The sequence below is a fragment of the Conger conger genome, chromosome 8 (genome assembly GCF_963514075.1).
Source record: "Conger conger chromosome 8, fConCon1.1, whole genome shotgun sequence".
Classification (NCBI taxonomy): Eukaryota; Metazoa; Chordata; class Actinopteri; order Anguilliformes; family Congridae; genus Conger; species Conger conger.
Window position 1 is genome coordinate 43,275,852 of NC_083767.1, and position 15,226 is coordinate 43,291,077.

A 15,226-nucleotide genomic window follows, 5' to 3' on the forward strand; every position below is an offset into this window, starting at 1 on the left:
ACTTGCACCATATGTTGTGTTTCAATTAAAATTGTCAATTGATTCAGGAATACCTTTATTTGACATGTTCTAGGGCTTGCTTTTGTTGAGTTCACGTCTTTGACCACTGTGTCTAACTAGGGAATGCTGAGCAGTTTTTCCAATAAATGTACATTTCCAATGCCACACACTCCAATATGGGAGCTGTACCATCTGATCCATGGGCAAAAATGCTATAAGAGCACATACTATTGCCCCCTATTTATAACGGCTGGTTTCTTTCAGGTTAAGTAGAAGGTTGTTAAAGGATAAAAGGTACAGTGACAGGTGAGCTGTCATAAAGCAGAAGAAACTACAATTTGGAGGCCTGCTCAGTAGCAGTCATACTTGCTCTGTCACACTTTGAACATATCTGATTAAGTCTGGTTTCTTCGTCAATAGATCAATAGCGCAAATATGACAAGATTACAATACATTTATGTGAGGCACCATTTAGATATGTGCTGCTTTGTCTTTAATGTAGAGACATTTTTTTGATAATGTATTCATGAGAGGGTGTTCAAATATGCAGTTCTTTAGGTCCTGGATTTTTATAAACTGGTTAAACAGAAAAAAGAAGCCACATTCTTGACTCACAATGGAACAGAAACTTCATCATCCACAATCTAGTTGTTGTATTGCATAAAATGCTTGGAAAGTGTTATCATGTTTTGGGAGTGTGTGACCTGTTTGAAAAAGAATGTTGTCAAACTGAGTAAGAACGTCATAGAGGATGTAGGAGAGCTGGCCATTACTGCTCTGAAGAGCAAGCACAATGTTCTCTGTACGATTCTTCCCAGGTGACCCAGCTTGCTCAGAGGAATGGGACATCTCTGTTAAAATGGCCGCCGACATACGCGGTGGACAGTACCATGTGATCTGAAGTTTGAGTGAGGGTGGTGAATGTATATCTTTTCAAACTGAATAAACAATTGCTGTGTTCATTCCTCCTCACTAACCCCTAAGTCAGCAATCTTCATTCCTGGCTAAAAGTCAGGAATGTGCACTCTGATCACTTTATTAGGTATTTACTAGACCTATTTCTTAGACTTACTGGTCTTATGCTGCTGTAGCCTATCCAGCAGCATAACGCATTGTGTGTTTAGAGATGCTCTTCTGCATACCACTGTTAAACCGTGGTTATTTGCGTTACTGTCTCTTCCTGTCAGCATCAACCAGTCTATCCCTTCTCCTCTGAGCTCTCTCATTAACAATGTGTTTTTGCCCACAGAACTGCTCCTCACTGGATGGTTTTTGTTTTTCGCACCTTTCTCTGCAAACTCTAGAGAGATCAGCAGTTTCTGAGATACTCAAACCACCCTGTCTGCTACCAACAATCATTCCATGGTCAAAATCACATTTCTTCCCTATTTTGACATTTGGTCTGAAGAACAGCTGAACCGCTTGACCACATCTGCATGCTTTTATGCATTTAATTGCTGCCACATGATTGGCTGATTAAATATTTTCATTAATCAGCTGGAGTACAGGTTTACCTAATAAATTGCTCACTGAGTGTCTGTTAACCAAACCAATCAAGGGTATGTCCCACAATGTACTTACGCAACACACATATCTTCTTTCAGAACTCTTTATGACAACCTGCATGATATGTGCATTGCACCTGTTTTTGGTAGCTGCTTTTTCACACAATACATAATTCACACAATGCACAATGCTTACAGGTGTCTATAAATAAAGATTCAAATGACAGAATGACAGGGGGAAATTAAGCTGTCAAGTTGGTGTGAACTAATCCAAATTCTGCCAAGTTCCCCCTCATACTTTAGACTGTCATTAGCACTGCTGAAATTCACTGTAAAAAGAAGGTCCGTGCCTTTTACAGTAAAACTCGCACATTTACAAAATTGTAAACAGCCGAAATGTAAATAATGGTATTATTTATGGTGAAACACTGTAATAGATTTTACATTCATTTGCCATAAAACCAGCTACCTTATACTAAACATATTGTTACCAGCACTTATACGGTAAAGTTCAGGCAACCCCGGGCCAATATTTGACCATACAAAAAAGATTTGCAGTGTGCAGTGCTTGTGCTTTGAGCTGGCTGATGGAGGAGGGGAGGCCAGGCCAACACTCCGCCAGCAGAGCAGGATGAGGTCGCTGGGTTTCAAGGTGAGTGGACTGGCTGGCTGTGGCTGTGCCGTGATGTAATGATGTAATGTAAACACAGGAGCCGCACAGGGCCGGCAGTGTTCTCCCTGACAGTGTCCGTCTGTCTCTGCGTCTGTACGGCATCTGTCCACAGCCCCCATACTGCTCTGAGAGTCATATTAGAGGAACACTCCTTTTTCTCTATTTTATTTGTGTTTTTGTTCTTGCTTGAGGATCCCTGTTCCTATTTTTATATATTGTTATGAGACCCTTAACCAAATTAACACAAGATGCACTGAACACCTAACCATTAATGTTTAAAATTATTTGTTCATTTTTTTCCCCCCTGGAGAGCGCCTTTAAAATACAGATGAGGTAGCTAGGTTGTTTTTGGAAGAGAATATGTGGATGGAAAATGAGTTTATCGTTGCGTGTAATTAACTTCTTACCTGCGGTCCTGAAATCCGCTTTAGCTTAAATGTTAACTTTCTACTAAATACATTTGGAAAATTATGTATGTAAGCCTACTGAGCGATGGGGAATATTTGGGAGAGATTAAAACCTGTGCACTCCTTCATCCTCAGGACTATGTATTCAATGGTTTGCCATCTCCTAGCTGATCTGAATCCCATTAAAACTGTCCAGAGAGCAAAATGTAAACATGGCCTCCCCTTCCCTTAACCGTGCCTCCTGAATCTCAGTTTACCCCGCTCACACACCCCTCCCCTGAACAGAGTCAGTCTTCCCAAGGTCAAAAAATGTGAACCTCCCGCCTCCCCCCATAGATACACACCAGACCCTCTGTATTAGACATCCTAATATAGAGCCTCTCCTCAGCTCAACAGCGGCAGTCCAGGCATGCAGCATCTAGTGTGTGTTGTTTTTAAATATCAACTGAAATTCCTGCTTGCATTAAGGTGTGTTTATTTTCTTAAAAGTACATGCCTAATGTGATTTGTGGGGAAACTCTTAGGAATCCTAGGAATTTATCTTGCTTACTGAGGTCAATGACTTGGTAAATGATTTAGCTAAAGCAGTTAATCATTAAACATTACCCAATCGCCCATTCAATGCATCACAGGACAAACTTTAGAGAAAAACAAACCGTTTATTCTCTTGCTTATGACAAGGATATAAATGTAAAATAATGCCAGGTAAAATTATTCAATAAAACTCATCTGAAGGTCCATCTTAACACATAATAAAATCAGATTGATAAAGTAAGTTTATTATCGCTATAACATTGCATCAGTGTTGAGACAGCATTATTGTGGGAATGTAAACTGTACACATATTTCATACAGATATAGGTAGACAGATTACAGAGCATTGTCATTTTTCTATTGAAGGATGTCGACAGGGACTATTCAACAACTGCGTAGCATTGGCTAAATACTCCTACACATTCATGGTTAGAGGAGACAAGTATTCCTACTGTGCATTTTAGCGCATTAGTGCTACTGTAAACTTCAAGAGTAAATGTAGATTAACTACACAGTACCGGAGTCAGGGTTTGAAAAACCGAATAAAAACTAAATGGATAGACATACCCACCTACACATATACACAATACCACAAAATGACACGCATGTGCTGTTGCACAAATATGCGCACACGGACAAACACATTCACATGCAAACATATATGCACACACATCACACACACACACCCACGCAGACACACATATACACTCTCACTCCCATATACACACACACACACACACACACGCATACACACACACTCACCTACACGCACACACTCATACACACTCGCATACACACACACACGCACACCCACCCACGCACACACTCACACACACACATACACAATGCAAATGCACAGAGGATCTCCACACCAATACTGTTGAGGATTCATTAGACCATAATGCTAGGCAGCACTACCAGGTTTACATGAGTTCACACTTCATTTAACTGCCACAGAGAAAAAGCACAGCTAAACTTGAAGATTTCTTTAGTCGCCAAACTTTGGATGTGTGTATACCATATACTTTTGTGTGTAGCCACCAAAACATATCACTGTAAATATCCATACATATATATGGATATTTATAGCTGGTTATTCATTTTGGAGGCTACACATGCTATCCTATGACTACAATGAGCTTCTGTGAATTGTATTTAAACACGAAAAGAAACAGGAAAAACTGTTATTGTAGAAACCAGTGTCTAGCTTGTGGTTTTCTGTGGGAGGCATGTTCATCAGATTTAAAAATACCGTTCTGCTCAGCAGAGAGGCTGGACTAAAATATAACTTGTTAACCCTGGATCAGAGCCACTGCCATTTTCTTAAACCCAAATTCACTTAAATTTGTGTTTAATTGTGTTTAAGTTTAATATTACTGTAGCTAACTTAATTCCTTCTGCTATATCTATGCTGGTTTTTTTTATGGGTTGGTAGTTCACCTGCCAAAGAAGGCATTTGTTTACCGGTTGGCCCTACGTGACTACCTGAGTAGAGCTATATTCTGGAGATTTCATATATATATATATATAATGTATTTTATAATTTCTATAAGGCAATAGACAATCTGCATGTTTATGAAAATCTATCCATCATTTAACATTAAAAATCAAAAGTACAGCTCATAGATTATGCATATCTACATCTAAACATATAAAGGTAATATACAAGGAGACTGTAAACATGTCTATGATAACTGTTTGTGTGACAAAAACTGCACTGCAAGTGTTGAGGACCCTGTTATCAATAATTCACAAAAGCAGCGCAGTTATACATATTATGCAGTTATAACGTGTCCATACCGTAACATTATCCACCATTGTCTGTCCAAATGCATAAATAACACAGTATAAAGAGAGTCCCGGGGCCTCAACATCTCTGGTAAAAACGAGGCCAGTTCACAGCTTGACACTTTATGATGAATGAATTATCTGCTTTTCAGGTAGAAATATCTGTCATTCCCGCACCAGACAACTGCTGCTTATACCATGTCCCTGCCATCACAAAAATCTTTTAAGGCAAAAGATATGAGCAAGCAATGATTAAAAGCATTGGTATTTTCTCCAGGTCAGAGGATGGGGCCTGAATTTTCACTGGCAGAGAGCAGAGGTGACGGCAATAGTGTCAGAGTTTTACTGCAGAGAAAAATGACAGAACCAGATCTGCCGGCTTCTCCGACATCCGTAAACTAACCGGTCTCCTCCTGGAGACTCCCTGGCGCTAGCCCTTCCCAGACAGACATACATAAAAGTTGAATTCCAGAAGAATGTGGCGGTCTCCTCCGTCAGTTTTATGAAACAGAATTCCCTGCTACTGGACCCACCCACCAGGATCATTGTTCCCTGGTGTGCCCAGACCTACTCCTCCTCCCTCCTGGCCACAACTGCGTGGCTATAGGTTCGCCACACTGTGAAAGGGAGATGGGAGCCAATGGGGAGGAGAGAAGGTGAGGGCAGGCGGGGTCAGGGCGTGTTCTTCAGCAGGCCCAGTTTCCTCAGGGCGTCCCGCCGGGACTCGTCGGTCGATCCCCGGCCTGAGAACTGCACCGTGACCCCCTGGGGAAAGAGCGATGGCTTGGACACAGCCCTCCTCCGGGGCTCAGGCAATAAGCTGCCCCCGCGGGAGCCGGAGGCCGGTTTGGGGGCCTCGGAGGGTCGCGGCTCCGCCCTGTAGGAGAACGGCTTGGGGGTTATGCTCGGCTGGGGAGCTGCTGGCCTGAGGTCGCTTGCGGCAACCTCGGGCTTCGGGCCGGACAGGAGTGACGGGTTCACCGCTTTGGATTTGCCGCCGTAGCTGTTGAGGTGTACCGAAGAGCTGCTGTCACTTGGGTAGGCCTCGGCCTTGTAGGAGGGCAGGTATGAGGCAGCCGGTGGCCTGGCCTTGCTGTCGGGCGGGACAAAGCTCTCGGAGGAGGTCTCGGTTTTGGCAGTTGAAGCATGTGCAGGAGTGATCACTTTGGTTTTGCCTCCGCAGATGTTGAAGTCGCACTGTGGGGCTTCAGCCCAGCCTGCCGTGGCCCTCGTTGGGGGTCTGACGGCACTGGGGACACTCTCATAGCTACTGACGGGCTGAGGTGAAGAATCCCGCTTCGGCACTGACCCGACTGAGGGATTCATAATTATGGTCTTGCCTCCGTAGCTGTTGAAGTCGACTGGAGAGCCATCAAGAGAGCTTTGTGACACTAGAGGAGGTTTGGTTTCATCGGTGATGATAGAGTTAGAGTCAGCATCCATCTTACTTGGTAACATCGATAAGGGACTTACGACTTTGCTTTTTGCACCAAAGCTGTTGAAGTCGCTTGCAGAGGTGGTGGTAGATGCCAGTGCTCTGGGGTTGCTGTCATAGTTGCCAACATTGCTGGAGGATGTTTCTGGCACAGTTGGGGACTGTGAAGCCGGGGTGATGACTCTCGAATGGCTGCCAGGGAAACTCCGTTTGTGAACCAGTCCCAGTTTTGAAAGAGCCTCCATCCTGGACTTGTCTGGTGATGGGTCCTGGAACGAGCAGCTCCGATTGGGAATGTTTCGCCCCGACTGCTCCTCGGGGTCAAGTGCGAGCGGCCCTCCGGTCAAGTTGGCCAGCACCTTTGCTCGACGCTCGTTGACGTTGACGGCCGCCTTGGCGATCGTCTGGTTGTACTCCCGGTTGCCCAATATGAAGCTGATGTTCTCAGGGAAGCGGGAGGGTTTGGCCAACGTGGGAGGGCCTTGTCTAACCGGGCTGTCGGGCGGAGGACTCTGGGAATCTGTGCTTGTGCGCCGGCTAGATAAGAGGGAGGAAGGTGAGATCTTGGCCCCGCTCCCCTGGTGTTGGGCGATCTTTTGGGCGATGAGGACGGGGGTGGGGACGGACCCAGCAGGCTGGTACAGGCTGTTGCTGTAGCTCTCCTCGTCGGGTGCAGAAAGAGCCGACGGAGGCGGAGGGGGGAACTGAAAGTCGGCGGGGAAGTTCTCCATTGTCTCCCGTCTCGCTTTCATCTCAAAGTGGGTCTCCGGGGTTACGCCCATAGTCCGATAATCTAAGAATAAAAGATAAACATGCAAATATAATTTAATACACAGAATATTTATAATAATAATGTCATTATAGCTCCTGGAGCAATATCACATATTTGCTGAACCGTATTCTGATGTTTACATTAACATTTATTTCATGAAAACAAAAGAAAATTTAAAATCTTCACCAGACACCGAACACTATAGTACAGTTCGGCAAAGGAACGGACTAAGCTACCCCCTTAATTCATCATGACAGAGCAGAAGATGAGCACTGGTACCTGGCATGGGTGGGTTGAAGGGGATCTCCCTGGGCTCCGTAGGGACATGCTGGCTTTGGACCAGGTCGATGATGTCGTGCTCTTTGGGGCTGGGGGCCCTCTCGCTGGCTGTGGCGGGGACAGGGACGGGGACGGGGCTGGGCGCGGCGGAGCGGCCATCCACAGAGGTGCTGCTCCCAGAGGACAGACCCAGGCCCGGGTCCTCCGACTCATCGTCCAGGGAGCCGATGGTCTCCTCGAAGAACAGGATACACTCCTTCTCCTCCCGGCTCAAGAACTGCAGCCCCTCATCCTCCTGTGGGGGCGAAAGAGGGTCGGGTAAGGACACAGCCAGACCAAGGGGAGCAACTGATCAGACCTGGGTCGAATACCTACGTAGTTGTTTTGGGAATCAAATACTTTTCTGTGGTCGATTGATCTAGCCTGGTGCAACTGAGCCAACCAAGAAGACCAGAAAGCAATATTCACTCCTGTAATATATTTTAACTGCATGTTGGTTCTTATAGAAACATAAAAGGGATAGGTAAACAAAACAAAACTAATCATGAGTCACCAAAATATAGCAAATTTGCAATATATTTACACAACATAAGCATTAGAGCCCAATAACAGGCTAAATAATTTCCTTCCAGCCCACCCCATTTCCTCTTAATGGCCACAAAACGTCTTCAGAAAGGTAATTAAGCAGTGTTTTTATGACCTGCCGACTAGCTGCGCGTGTTGTGCTGTAAGCCGGGTCTCCTGTGTCACAGCTTCGCTCTCTGAACACATCCTTATCATCCAACCAGCTGGCAAGGTCCCTCTCCACTCAGGTGTGTGTGTGTGTGTGTGTGTGCGCACGTGTGTGTGGGTTTAAACACAGGGCTGCTTGTTCATGTGTAACCCCCCTCCCCTCTCCCTAACCCCGTATGGCCCAGCCCTAGAGACAAACAAAGACTCGAGAGTGCCCTTCCCTGAAAACCAAGCCAACCGCCATGGTCCAATTACAGCAGGTTAGGACCAACAGAGGAGCAACAGAGACAGAGACGGACAGAACATGGTTAAATCTCTGAACAGAAAACTCTTAGACAAGCAGAATACTACTGTTACTCAGCTCTATTGGCTGAATTACTGTAATTTGTCCTTTTTGTGTTAGGGCTGTGTAGAGGCTTGGTCTAAAAATAATGTTTGTTTCTGTACTCTGTTGAGAGCTTCCTGCACTGGGCTCCCAGTGAAGTACAGATCTTAATTATGAATCTGAAGACTGATATAAATCTTACATTCACATGAATGCCAAGGGCCCTCCATGAGTAACTGTCTGATGAGCCTGGTGCTAGAAAGCAGTTTAACTAAAACTTGTCTAAAACACCTTCAACCTTAATGTTGCCCTGCTCTTTGCTGTCACAGCAACCCAGCAAACAAATCATTTTCTGACATTTCTGTGTCACTATAAGTAACATAATTGCCCAGGTCATGTTGAGAAAACATTCAGGGTGCATTGTGGGGGAGTTCCTTTCAATATCCCAACATACTAGTATAATAAAACCTTTCTTCTTGAAAGCCCTACAATATTTAGACCCTGAAATGATCTTACCAAATCCCAATATTAGTTGCAGATCATCTTATTTAGCCTGTCACCTCATTCATAACCTTGTAAGAAAGCCACAGGTTAAGGTTCTCTGTGAGGCTCACTACATGACCAGAGACACAGACCCTACCTTTCTCTTCTGCTGTTGTTTCAATGGACTGTAATCAACATTGTAAAAAGATGCTCTGAAATACACTACCTTAGAACAAAAAACCATGTCCTGGTGTAACAGACTCTGTTAGAAGTATATGGATAGCAGCATTCAGTGTTGAAATTCAATCGGAGTCCATTTCTCTTGTAAAACACGGCTAGGAACAAAGTATTCAACAAACTTCCCAGGAGCGAACTTCCCAGTGATGTGGCACCTGAGAGCTTTGCTCACTGAAACCAACCTCAAAACCAATCCCACGTGTAAGGAGGAGTGTTGTCAGACGTAGGACCGGGGCACAGGGCTGCTCAACCTGTTCCACCTCCCCTGCCTGCCTGCCTGCGTCACCTCTGTGACACTCTAGGGTATGTGAAGGTTAATCCGGTTTGACTTCAGGACGCACTGTTCGTACACCGCGGGTCAACTTTGCTGTATAAACAGTGACGGAGAGTCGACTTTCTCTGCTGGACACCCTACCCGCACACACAAATCGCTCGTTTACTCTCCAACAGCACCACAAAGGCTAGTTCACGGTGACGCAATGCGGCTATTATCAGGGCCATACGAAAAGCCATGGAGTGGAGCGGGCTTTACTTGGTGAAATCTGTGAACATTGTCCGTCTTTCTTTGCTCAGACGACCCAAAAAGCCATTCATTCTCCCCCTCGTTTGTAAATAAATGAGAACACTGTGCAAAGCGAAGCATCGTATGCTGTTACACTGTGAAATGGAGGAAGATTAAACTAGATTATTGGCTCATTTTTAAGAAAAATATTAGTTGGTAACAGCTCAGGAAATAATTAAACTAACTACAGGAAAAGTACTTAATACTAATACTAATACTACTTTCTTTGTCAAACTTCTTGCCAAGTAAAAATATTTTCCTGAAAGTTATGTTTATATATTAACAAAATATATAACCTTTTTTTACTAGAAAAGTTAAAGCAAAATGGAAGCTTATGGAATTACGTTCAGGTATCTTGTCTATTTTTCTGGTTTGTCATACAAGCTGAAAAACTATTTTAAAATTCATGAGACCAGGCCCTTTTGGCCCTGCAGGCCCTTCTGGACAATGGTGAATACCTGTTGTAGATGTTGATCTAAAGAATAGACCAAATATTTTTTTTACATTCCTAGGGTGTGGACATCAGCCAATGCCTTTTAAAGGGTTTGCGCTATTATGCTATTGTGTCATTATAGTTTCTGTTGGCAGGTCATTGTTTGTGGGTTGGGCTGGTTGGTTGCCATTTTGTACGGTGGACAACTGTTGTCTGTTCTTCTATGTGAATCCTTCCCGCCCGAAATGTAAATGCTGTTTTATGAATCCACTGCCAAACAAGATGAGAGAGGTCCTCTGACCTTGCCTATGAGCACACACCTGTCCTATTCAAGCTGAGTGGCAACATCAGAGCTTTGATGTCTAATAATGCTGCCTATTACCAGCCCATAACAATGTCCAAATGGGAGGGCAAAGTCATTCAAAGTGAAATATACTAAACAGATCATGTATTAAGATTATTAAGAATAGGAATGCGGCATTCTATCAAATGCGATAAGGAACAGTAGAAATAGCCTATTGTATTTTGCGTGCAATATTTTTTCCAGTAAATGCATTGAAACATTATGAGTGAAAGCATAAAACATATTACTATTATTACAATATTGTATGTTACTACTATTACTACTGTTACTACAAGCAGAAGTTACTACTCCTGCTGAGAATAGTCGTATCAATGCACAACTGAAACTCAACACTACTAAAAATGAATTTTAAAATACACTATAAGAATAATATTCGAGACTATGTATTCTCTTCATTGCTTGTTTATCATTGTAGAAAATATTGTAGGAAAACTGTTAGACAAGTCTATTGGCAATGCAATGTAAAAGTTTTGGAAAGTTTAGGATGAAATGTGAATGAAATGAAAAGTAATGTAGCCTACTGTACTTCACGCATACAATACACTTATATTCTAAATGACATGTTAATGCATCAGGACTGACCACATGACTTACGCGAGGCTTGCGGTGTTCTGCGTTTCTTTTGGAGCGCTCCAGAACCCCGTTGACTCCAAAGTCATGAAAACTATGATAATCCATCAGTGATAAAGCTTGAGCGCACAATCTCTTGGCATCTTACGAACAATCCTCGTTTCCAGCGTCTGTCTTCAATGAATGCGAGGAAACGTCCATTGCCAGGACTTAGAGTCATCTCATCTGTTCTCCAGAACTAAAGGCTGAAAAGCAATATGGATGAATAGCCTTAATTGAATGTTGTCGTATACAAAATCACCTGATCAAAGTAATCACACAGTAGCCCTCGGTTTCTCGCAGCGATTAAACGGAGACAAATCACTTTACCTCTGGGGTTAGATGGCATGGTATCCCACCGAGTTGTTATGCGTTACGCCTCTCTGTCACATCACCTTCAACTTGGAAAACGCATTGTCCCTGGCCTTTACTGTACCTTTGTAGTATTTTCAGAATGTCGACGTACAATTTAGTACTGGTACAAATGTGTAGCTAATTGTGTTGTAGTTACGGTGTAGAGAAGCTTTATCGTCTAGAACGTTCTCGTCTCTCCACAGGTTATGTGGTTTGGCACATAGTCCGTGCTGTTTTAACGCGCTGACTGGCGAGTTATTCCGGATCAGGTATGCTGGCAAACAGGTTCACAACAATCCTTTTTTTCAAAGACCCTCAGTAAGTTCAACAAAGCAACAGGAAGCTTTTGTTTATGGGACTGTCTTTACATTCTATTGCAATATTTGAATATGAATGCAATTTTAAATGCAAAATGTACAAATACATAAAAGTAATATAAAGAATATGCTTAGTTGACAAGTCAACTCTCCAAGGTTCTGACACACGTAATAACCTATTTTACGTTGCTGAGAGACCCTAGAACTTAAAGAGTAGTCTATAAAAAGGCGTGGAGAAAGCCAAGCTTACCCGTTATGATGTCAATACGTAGGGAATTCAGTCTCGGAGATGTCAATATACATGCAAGTTAGCTGTTATTTACTGTACTGTTATTTAAAATATACAAATTACATTATGTTCCGTTTTGTCGATTACACATTAACCAATAAATCTTAGAGCGACTATTCCCCTGTCCATCTCTTTTCACAATGGCCCAGTGTCCTAGTTCCAATCTCAGCAGCCCAAGGATACGACTATCTAACTTGAATGAGAGCTAGCGTCTATAATTTGCTCCCCTCAACGCAAGCGCAGAGGCACGTCCCCTCCCTAGGCAAACCTACTTGTGACTCCTAGCTAGACCTTGATGTGCCCCTGACTGCGCCCACTGCTTTAAGCAACCCTCATAGAAAATAGAAGTTATTTTCTCTTCCATCTACTTTTCGTCGCCTTTTCTACTGAGTGTTTTTTTTTTTTTCTTCTACATTGCCCTTTCTGAAAAGTCGTATGTAACGTTCACCTTTTAGAGTGCACAAATGCTGGACTGGTGTGCAACTCTACTGTGTTTCTACTTCATGGAACATGCTCCAGACCCACCCTTAGCAATAACAACCGAGGAAAATAAGACAAACCCATACAAATCCGGTTTTTTGAGACTTCTGTCAAAATTGGCCATGTCTAAAACCTTGTACTTTTCCCTACAACCCCAACAGCAAGGTAAACACAGAGAGGTGTGTCAACTTAATTTGAAAAAACGATATTTTAAAGGGAATGGCATTTTTTTGACAGAACATCCAATTTGTAGATGCATTTAGGTTGCTACATGTAACACTATGGAGCCAAACCAGAAATGGGACACCTCTTTTTGAAATGTGCCATCCATGGCTGGTTGTCTATTAGGATGGACAAGTTGCCCTTGCTCAGATCATTTAACATTATTTTATGAGAAATATTCCTAGTAAATTATCTGAGAGTAAACGTAGTTATACTCATGGTTAAATATAATATTCATATACAGTACTGTGCAATGGTTTTAAGCCGGTGTGACAAAATGCTGTAAAGTAAGAATGCTTTCAGAAATAGAAATGTTCATAGTTTATTTTTTACCAATTAACAAAATGCAAAGTGAGTAAACTGAAGAAAAATCAATATCAAACCAATATTCGGCCTTCAAATCAGCATCAATTCTTCTAGGTACACTTGCAAAAAGTCAGGGATTTTGTAAGCATAGTCAAGTGTGTGATTAACCAATTATACCAAACAGGAGCTAATGATCATCAATTTAATTTGTAGGTTGAAACACAATCATTAACTGAAACAGAAACAGCTGTGTAGGAGGGTTAAAACTGGGTGAGGAACAGCCAAACTCTGCTTCCAAGGTGAGGATGCTGAAGACAGTTTCATGACAGAAGTCATACACCATGGCAAGACTGAGCACAGCAACAAGACACAAGGTAGTTATACTGCATCAGCAAGGTCTCTCCCAGGCAGAAATTTCAAGGTAGACAGGGGTTTCCAGATGTCGAGGACCGTAGACGCAGTGGTTGGCCAAGGAAACTTAGTGCAGCAGATGAAAGACACATCATGCTTACTTCCCTTCGCAATCAGAAGATGTCCAGCAGTGCCATCAGCTCACAATTGACAGAAACCAGTGGGACCCAGGTAGACCCATCTACTGTGCGGAGAAGTCAGAAGTGGTCTTCAAGGAAGAGTTGCAGCCAAAAAGCCATACCTTCGATGTGGAAAAAAGGCCAAGCGACTCAACTATGCACGAAAACACAGGACCTGGGGTGCAGAAAAATGGCAGCAGGTTCTCTGGACTAATGAGTCAAAATATTTTGGCTGTAGCAGAATATTTGGCTGTAGCAGAAGCTCACTGAAGGGCTGGAGAGCGGTAGAAAAAGGAGTGTCTGCAGGCAACAGTGAAGCATGGTGGAGGTTCCTTGCAAGTTTGGGGCTGCATTTCTGCAAATGGCATTGGAGATTTGGTCAGAATAAATGCTAAGTACAGGCAGATACTTATTCATCATGCAATACCATCAGGGAGGCAACAGATTGGCCCAATTTATTCTGCATTTCTATTTTTGAAAGCATTCTTATTTTACAGCACACCTGCCTAAAACTTTTACACAGTACTGTAAGTAAATGGAAGATATTAAGCCATCCTTTCCTTTTTCCTGAACTACTTTTCCTTCCCTTAATGAATAAAGGTAAAACATCAGCCCATATCTCATAACGTCCTCATAAGCTCTGAAAACATTTATGATTATACATACTTATTGTGCCTTTAATTGTTTTGTAGGTTTTGTGTATGCAATTTCCCTATTACGCCTTCATACACTGTGCTGTTACCTCATTATACTTTTTTTTAATGTTGTGGCATTATGAGCCACAACATTAAAACCATCCCCTGAAACCAGCCTTTTCATTATTAAAAATGCTTTAAATGGTCTAAAAACACTTAATATTTCATTATATATGTGCTTATGTAAGCAGATAAACATAAGTGAATTTAATTCAATTTACATTTTTAAATGAAAATAGAAATCTTGTTAGCTCATGGGGGGGGGGGGCATTGTTTTATTATTTAAATATCTTGGTACGTACTGGTGTTCATGATGATGTCTATCTTAACAGATGCTCCAGGAACTGTAGAATGTTTCATCACAAAGTGATCACCGAGTGTACAATTTTAATTTCCAGCATTTTCTTTCGAGTTTTGGCAGAGACATCCAGTACTGCCATAATTGTATTCAAGTATGTGTTGCGTGAAAAAGCTTGATCTAATAGTACACACCTTAAATAGCATATTACAGTTTATTGCAGTCAAAAAGAATGAATTCCTGAAATGCATTGAGGGGATTTTAACCAACAACCTCCTCCCTGCATCTGTGTACACTCAACCTACTACAATTCTGGTGGTTGGTGATAGGGGCTTGTTATATTTTCACCATCTTGAATTAAACATTGACAGGACCCTTAATTCTCACGGTCCCAGTATGACATCCCAGAGTTAATCCTACAATACCTTCCAATAACCTATGACCTTGTTATTCACTGCCTCAGCAATAAAGGCAAACAGAGCCATGCCCAGACAGAATTTAAGTATGGACTATGCTTTAAAACTTAGAACTTAATGAAACCAATATGTAACTTATGGCACTGTTGCATTCTAATTACCTGGAGAAAGGCTCCCCCTT

At 42.6% G+C, this 15,226-nt stretch overlaps 1 protein-coding gene across 3 annotated transcripts; it reads right to left on the reverse strand.

The window, feature by feature from the left end:
* Positions 1-3,224: 3,224 nt before the first annotated feature.
* On the reverse strand, positions 3,225-12,295 carry LOC133135888 (proline and serine-rich protein 2). 3 transcript variants are annotated; one of them, XM_061253224.1, is made up of 4 exons: positions 12,060-12,295; positions 11,124-11,344; positions 7,394-7,688; positions 3,225-7,135 (listed from the first exon to the last, which is right to left on the reverse strand). In XM_061253224.1, the coding sequence occupies exons 2-4, from the start codon at positions 11,205-11,207 to the stop codon at positions 5,580-5,582; spliced, it is 1,935 nt and encodes a 644-aa protein (XP_061109208.1). In that variant the 5' UTR covers positions 11,208-11,344; positions 12,060-12,295; the 3' UTR covers positions 3,225-5,579. The 3 variants fall into 3 exon arrangements, with proteins under 3 accessions (XP_061109208.1, XP_061109207.1, XP_061109209.1); XM_061253223.1 differs by lacking the exon at positions 12,060-12,295 and adding an exon at positions 11,469-11,717; XM_061253225.1 differs by lacking the exons at positions 11,124-11,344; positions 12,060-12,295 and adding an exon at positions 9,160-9,454.
* Positions 12,296-15,226: the final 2,931 nt, after the last annotated feature.

What these genes read in the sequence shown, in the direction of transcription:
- LOC133135888 (XM_061253224.1), bottom strand. Translation starts at nt 11,207, where the DNA reads ATGGATTATCATAGTTTTCATGACTTTGGAGTCAACGGGGTTCTGGAG. An exon ending in CAGAACACCGCAAGCCTCGC is followed by an intron (nt 7,689 to 11,123) that starts GTAAGTCATGTG and finishes TCGCCCCCACAG; the next exon opens with GAGGATGAGGGGCTGCAGTT. An exon ending in CTTCAACCCACCCATGCCAG is followed by an intron (nt 7,136 to 7,393) that starts GTACCAGTGCTC and finishes TTTTATTCTTAG; the next exon opens with ATTATCGGACTATGGGCGTA.